The sequence below is a fragment of the Vidua chalybeata genome, chromosome 12 (genome assembly GCF_026979565.1).
Source record: "Vidua chalybeata isolate OUT-0048 chromosome 12, bVidCha1 merged haplotype, whole genome shotgun sequence".
Classification (NCBI taxonomy): Eukaryota; Metazoa; Chordata; class Aves; order Passeriformes; family Viduidae; genus Vidua; species Vidua chalybeata.
Genome location: NC_071541.1, coordinates 13,503,222 through 13,509,991, shown reverse-complemented (window position 1 = coordinate 13,509,991; position 6,770 = coordinate 13,503,222). Strand labels below are relative to the sequence as shown.

Genomic DNA, 6,770 nt, shown 5'->3' with positions numbered 1-6,770 from the left:
GGATCTCAAAAATAATTGAGGAATTACTTCACGAGGGGAATATGTTGAAATGTCGCTGTTGTAATGTTATATTACCTTCACCAGAGTGGATGGTTTCTGTTTTACCCTCTTTAATGGCGTTGTACCTCAGAGATTAGTGATACAACTCTTTCTGAAGTTAGGTAGAGTAATAAACTGATTTCTTTTTTAAAGGCAGGCAGTAGCTAAATTGATAATGCCTATACCTTTAGTTTCTGCACAAGCTACCCTACTGCTGAAATTGTGAAATCTGCTCAAGTGGGAGCAACCCAAATATTTCTCACTATCTGTCCAAGAAAGCATCAAAATCTTTGAGTTGCTTCTATGAAACCAAACCTGCAACTGCCCCTTCTCATCCTCATGGAGAGGGATGCTCTGCATTTCACAGAAATTAATCCCAGCATTCCAATTGTTGTTATGCTGCAGCATTCCACTGTGACTCAGTGAAACACACACATGGGATCTTTTACAGATGAGCTTTGCTGTAGTTCTCGTGTTACTGTTTCAGATTCTGTTGTGTGGTAGGTTTTGTACAGGACACAGAAAACTTCTGTGCATGATGACTCTCTTTGCAAGGAAGGTTCTGAGCTGTACAGTTATCAATTTTCTACAAAACTTTTACTCTTAAATCAGAATCATAAGATAATTTAGAGTGGGAGGGATCTCCTGAGCTCATCTAGTCCAAAATCCTGCTCAAATTTGTATATACATATAATTTGATTAGGGGAGAACAAGAGTTTAACCTCCTTAATCAATATTTATTACATTCCCATTAACTTTGACTAACATTTTTCAAGAGCAGCAGTTTTCTGGGCACTGGTATCTCTGACAGTGTGAACTCCAAAGGGCTGAGCTTATCAGGACCTTGAATGAGCAACATCTAAGTACAGTGCACACAGCTCTGCCTGCTACAAGCACACGAGATTGACCCTTCCCATGCTGACACAGCATCCAGAAGTGATGTGATTGTCCTGGGGAAAGTTCCTGAAAGTGTGTGTGTGTGTGTTTTGCCTGCATTTCAGAAAGAGCAAGTAGGATGTGCTAGGAATTAACCCAAAGGCAAGCAATAGATGAAGCAAATGAGCTGCTTGGCTGTCAAAGAGCATCTTCTCATGGACCATAACATTAATTCCTAGATAATAAAATGTAGCTGGAGAGTCTCCTCTGGTGTTTATTCAAAAGGAGAACTGGATTTCTCTACTTACTCTCTGAAGCAAAACCATCAGTGAGTTACAGATAGCAGAAAAATATTTATAACCTGCTCTCATAAGAAAATTCCTTATGTAATTTCACATCCCATTGTATCAGTCCATTACAGATTTCATTTCACATACTTTTCCCTACCTGCTAACACAAAATCAAATATGTGCATGACATCAGTGTATGTGCATTTGCAAAAGCAATACCAATAATCTAAATGTAAATATGTTTTTAAACGATTCCTGCTGTAGACCCTAGAGGAGGAATGAATAAATGAAATTTCATTCAATTTTCCAAAATAACTTTTTTTTTGAGGCTTTAAAAAAAAAAGAAATCAATTTTCTAGGAGCTAGATCTTCAGACTTTTAAAGCTTTTTTCAATTCTCTCAGATTAGGCAAGTGAAACCAGAAGAATCAACTGCTTTTGGAGCTTCTGCAAACCTCAGTGCTTTATATTGCTCTCCAATAGAAACAGTGATAGGAACATCAGACCAGGCTGGAAGAAATGTTCACTGATACTTGGCAAAACATAATCCCACCTGAGATTATGAGAAACACATAATTTAAACCAGTAGTATCTTGAATAATGATTTTTAAAAATTACAATCCATTATCATTAATATGATTTTTTAAAAAATTTGATACCCAGTAATATTTGTCAGTACTTATAGAATTACACGTAATATTCTTAACTTCCATTTTTTCAAATAAATTTTTAATGCTTCTTATGTTCCACTGATAATTTATGGATTAAATGGTTTCAAAACAAATCATCACTTGAGGTGTTAACCAATATTTTCATGCTGTTTCAACAAATCTTCATGGGTTTCAGTAGAAAACACGTTGTGTGGGTTCCCTACAGATGTTATATTGGTACCAATGAAATATAAATGAAGTTGGTGTGAACATAAATATGTTCAACTGTGGTTCTTTGATGTTAATTATAGAAACATGCAATTTAAATGATTTTTTTTGTTTGCCATGTGTATTCTTCACATTATACAAGCATCTTTCTGTTTAAATAGTTTAAAATATGACTGTGTGGTCTCCTCAATTTAATTTTAGGGCTTAACTTTCTCTTTTCATTATGAAACCTTTTCTTCCTAACTAATTTTAAAGAATCATTTTGAAGGAATTAAGCATGCTGGGTTTATTTATTTATTTTTGTCTTTCCCAGCTGTAGGTATCCAGATGAAACTTGAATTTTTCCAGCGGAAATTTTGGACTGCAAGCAGACAGGTATATTTTAAATTGAAGTTATTTTTCTCATTGAATCCACAACAATTTCTTAACTGTGGAAGTGATGATCTTGTCAGAAGCAAACTATTGTAAAGAAACAATGTATTTGAAGACTTGTTCTGATTTTATATTTGGATACAGAAAAGGAAAATTCAGTGATGAAGAACAGTTGCTTGATTTTTGGAAGCAATTTGTAGGTTTATTAATTTTAGGCTCCAATAAATAAGGAGTTACTTTGTTGGCACGTGGTTTTTCTCCCTTAGAGAAAGTGTAAACAAAAATGTGGAATTTGTTTCTAGTGAGAGCAGAATCATAACTTCTCACTTAGGTTTTCTCTCTAACACTAAGATCACACTGGTTAATTAACAAAACTACATTACTGAATCATGGTTGGCACTCACAGTGCTCAATAAACTTTACCTAAACCATTCAGGGATGTAATTTGTACTCACTGAAAAGGATAATCAGGTACTTTCTGAGGATTAGGAGATGCCATCTGTGGTTTAAGAATCAATTGGACCTGTGCTGATACAGAAAACAAACCCTTCTGGAAAATCTTCTCTCATCTATGAATGGCCTCAAATATTTATAGTATGGAGGAGATTGTGGTGTTTCAAGCAGCTGAAATTGTTACAGTGTGAAGGAACCCTTTCTCTGCAGAGAGGAACAGAACTCACTGAACAATTCAAAAGTTTGCTAGTAATTTTTAGAATTAATTTCGATAAAGATGTAATCAATATCAACTCCTTTAAAATTTTGCTCATATGAATTTATATAAACTTTTATTTTGTAATCATCAAAGAGCAAATTGAAAATACTTTATTTTTTTTTATATCATCTTTAGTGTGCATCTCTCGATGGCAGATGTGCTATAAGTTGTGATGATGAAGTAAGTATTTAACAGATTTTTTTTTCCATTGTATACCCCTACTGCAGTAGAAGATACAGTTGATGAATTTAATTTGAACCTCTCATTGTACATTGCGGTCTTTGTCACCTTGTAAATATTACACTATTAGGATAGTGAAACTTCTTTTATGCTTGTTACAGGTACCCACTGAATTACAAGGTTGACTCCAGTACCTCAAACATGTGCTGCAATAATTTTTGCTTTGTGAATCCAGTTTGGGAAAATATTTGAAGCAGTGCTAAGGCATTTGTTTACCACTTTATTGTTAATAAAAAAAAAGCCTTTAGCAGTTTCAAGTCTTCAGCTGGACGCCAGCAGGAGCCATACAACCACATGTAGAAATTTAGTAATAGTATGGACATTGCTGATTTACAGATTCCAGACTTTTTCTTAATGACAAATCACACTGTTGATAGGACTCAAAAAAATATCACAGCTCCTCTGGTGAGTCTGTTGACTCTCACAACTTCTCTCAATGACAAGAAAATATCAGCTGAATATTTACAGTATAAATTAAAGCACTTAAAAGTAAACATGAAGACATTAATGCAAATTGACTGGCACAATAATCAATAAATATTAATGACTATTATTAATGATATGTTAATTGTACGTATAATTAAAATAAAGAGAATCAATAGACAAGTATGATATCTTTGATCCTAAAATAGAGACAACCCATTAATTAATTTTTTTTCTTGAGGGCTTTGAATTTGCTCATTTATTCTTGTTTGCCTGATGCCTCACATTTTATTTGAATGTTCTGTTTTCTTTTTCATTTTTGGTTTCTTAACCCATGTTACTTTCCATTACTGTTATTGTATACTGGAGCTGTGAAAAATACATAGAGGACTTGAACTGGATCAAAGTTACTGTAGTTCAGATGTGTTCTCAGACCTCAGTTAACATTCTTGCTGTGTTTATTCTGGACTTCATGCCTACAGTTTTACAAGCTCAGGGACTCTCCAACTATGGAACATTCCCTTGAAATCTGAAATTCACTGAACTTGAACCTTTGGGCAAACCTGAGCATAGTTCACTTCCAATACCTGTGAAACATTGTGAATTAGAGCTCTTTCATACAGCTGTAGTCTATGCAAATGCTATTATCCCATGCATAAAACTTGTCTCAGAAATCTGTTTGAGATTTCGTAGTAATGAGTAAATGCATTCTGCTGCCCTTTGTCCATGCTAAAGCTAAATTACAAGCTGTTTCTTTAACACAGTAATAATACTGAGCGTTATTTATCTTGCTGGCAAGTGGTGAATGAACAGTTCTGAATGAATATTTTTTTCCTAGGTAATATTTCTAAAGTGAATTGAAATAGAAACCCTCTTATCTTCACATTCCACAAAAAATATATAGATTTCATTTATTTCATTATGCCTGTTTCCAATAACAGTGCTAGAAAATTCGTATCTTTTAAAGTTCTGAACTGTGCCAGTGAATAACTAAATCTTGGAGATTTGAGACATGGCCACTAATTCTTGAATTGAGCCAGTCTTTCCCCAACAGCACATAAGCCATAAGCTATGAAATTGAGCCTACTCTTTTTCTTGTCCAGCATAACTTCTCTTATTTATTTTCTATACTATGAAGAAATATTGTTTCTATAGCGGTATCTTTAGATTAATCTTTCATGCATGAGGACTGCAAATATGTATCCTCCAAAGATCTCTGTGTTGACTTAGCTCCTCTCCTCGTGCAGTGAGTGGGAGGTTTCAGGTTGACTTTGGGGAGGGCAGTGTTGTGCAGTTTGAGCCTGCTGCTGAAATTCCATCCTTCACACACCGTTGGGGTTGAGGAGCTGCCTCTTCTGAGTGCATCAGCTCTGCTCAGTTCCTTGCCAGCACCATCAGCTTTTCACATTGCATTTGCCAGCTTTGGGCTTTCTAGGAGATCAAAGGTTGAAAATGAGTTATTTCAACTTCCTTTCTGACAGGTTTTCTGTCAGTGGGCTTGGGTTCTCCTTTTAGAATGAATATCCTGCATTTGCCTTAGGGAATGATGTTCATTCTCAACTTTTGCCTGATTTCAGCTTCAGGTTTTTTTTTAAAAACTCCACTTCAAGATAGCATTTCTGCAAATTTCTCCTCTTTGGCCCCACAGGACAGTACTAATATGTGGCCAAAATGAGAATATCTGAGCATCTCTGGAAATATCAGACTGCATTTTCACATCCTGCACAGCTACTACTGCATGGGGCTGCTTTCCTCCCTAAAACAGCACAGCAGTCTTGCTGGATGTGCAGAGTGTAGCAGAAAGCATATTTTGTCATATTTCAGTACAGCCCATTAGCAACAGGAAAGGTTTTGAATTAAAAACAAAGCCAGGAGGATTCCTGTATTGAAAGCCATTGTGCTTATTTTTTTTTCCTTTTATAAAAATGTCATAGAAAATTCAATAAGAAAGGATAAAAATGTTGCTGATTTAGACCAACAATAGAAATACAATAAAGATTTAACACTGAGATAGTTATTTGGCAATCCTGAGGAGAAACTGACTTATATCAAGGTTTCAGGGTTTGAGTTGAACCTTATGTTTAAACTCTGAAGTGCAGTAATTAAAACTTTGCCTGTAGCAAGTAATTCTGTGAGGTTAAAATGGTGCATGTGTGTGTGGAGGGAAGCTCTGATTTGGCTTTACCTTGTTTTCTGCAGTTCAGACGTCTGACCTACAGAAAGCTAACAGCCCTACCTCTAAACCCAGTTCCCAATTAAAAATACAATTTGAAAAGCTTTAGGAGACCTGTGGGGCCTCTTTTACAGAAGTTTCTGGTCCCATCCCCCCATGAACAAATTAAAAAATATTACCTGGTCCCCTGTTGGTTCTGCAGGCTGACACTGTGTTTTCATTAATACATCGTTAGGGTAATGACATTGCACAAATACAGGAGAAGCCATCAGGAGCACTGAAGTTCTGTGCCTTTGCAAACTTTGCTATAGGGAGAACATTTAAAGAGGGATTATAAAACCACGAAATTTTAGGTTTTATGATTGTTTGTAATTATCTTATATCCTCCCAATCTGTACACATCTTTGTTTACCTTTGCATGAAAAAAGCATACAAATTAAATTGGATAATATCCCATAACCAAGACTACATTAATTTTGATTTTATGTAAAACCTTACAACAACCTAAAGGTTTTACCAATTTAGAATTGACTTAGAAGCAATGTATACAATTAACTTATTGCTGTGTCCTAAAATCAAAAATTAAAACAGTATTTTATTATTTTTCAGACAATCAACTGTTACCTAATAGATAACAATGGATTTATTTTAGTGTCTGAAGACTATCAACAGGTAAGTGTAAGATTTTTGTTGAGTCGTCTCATGTAACATATTCATCTAAAATTACTTTTTTTAAAATAGGCCACCATCTGAAAATGGTAAGGAATT

General features: G+C 35.0%; 1 protein-coding gene across 1 annotated transcript in view; it reads left to right on the top strand.

Moving 5' to 3' along the window:
* The window catches only part of CACNA2D3 (calcium voltage-gated channel auxiliary subunit alpha2delta 3), a 389,950-nt gene that overhangs the window by 345,716 nt on the left and 37,464 nt on the right, over positions 1 to 6,770 (top strand). Inside the window, exons 28-30 of the mRNA XM_053954145.1 lie at positions 2,396 to 2,457; positions 3,302 to 3,346; positions 6,612 to 6,674. Of these exons, the coding sequence (XP_053810120.1) occupies positions 2,396 to 2,457; positions 3,302 to 3,346; positions 6,612 to 6,674 (170 nt within the window). The remainder of the gene's footprint in view (positions 1 to 2,395; positions 2,458 to 3,301; positions 3,347 to 6,611; positions 6,675 to 6,770) is intronic.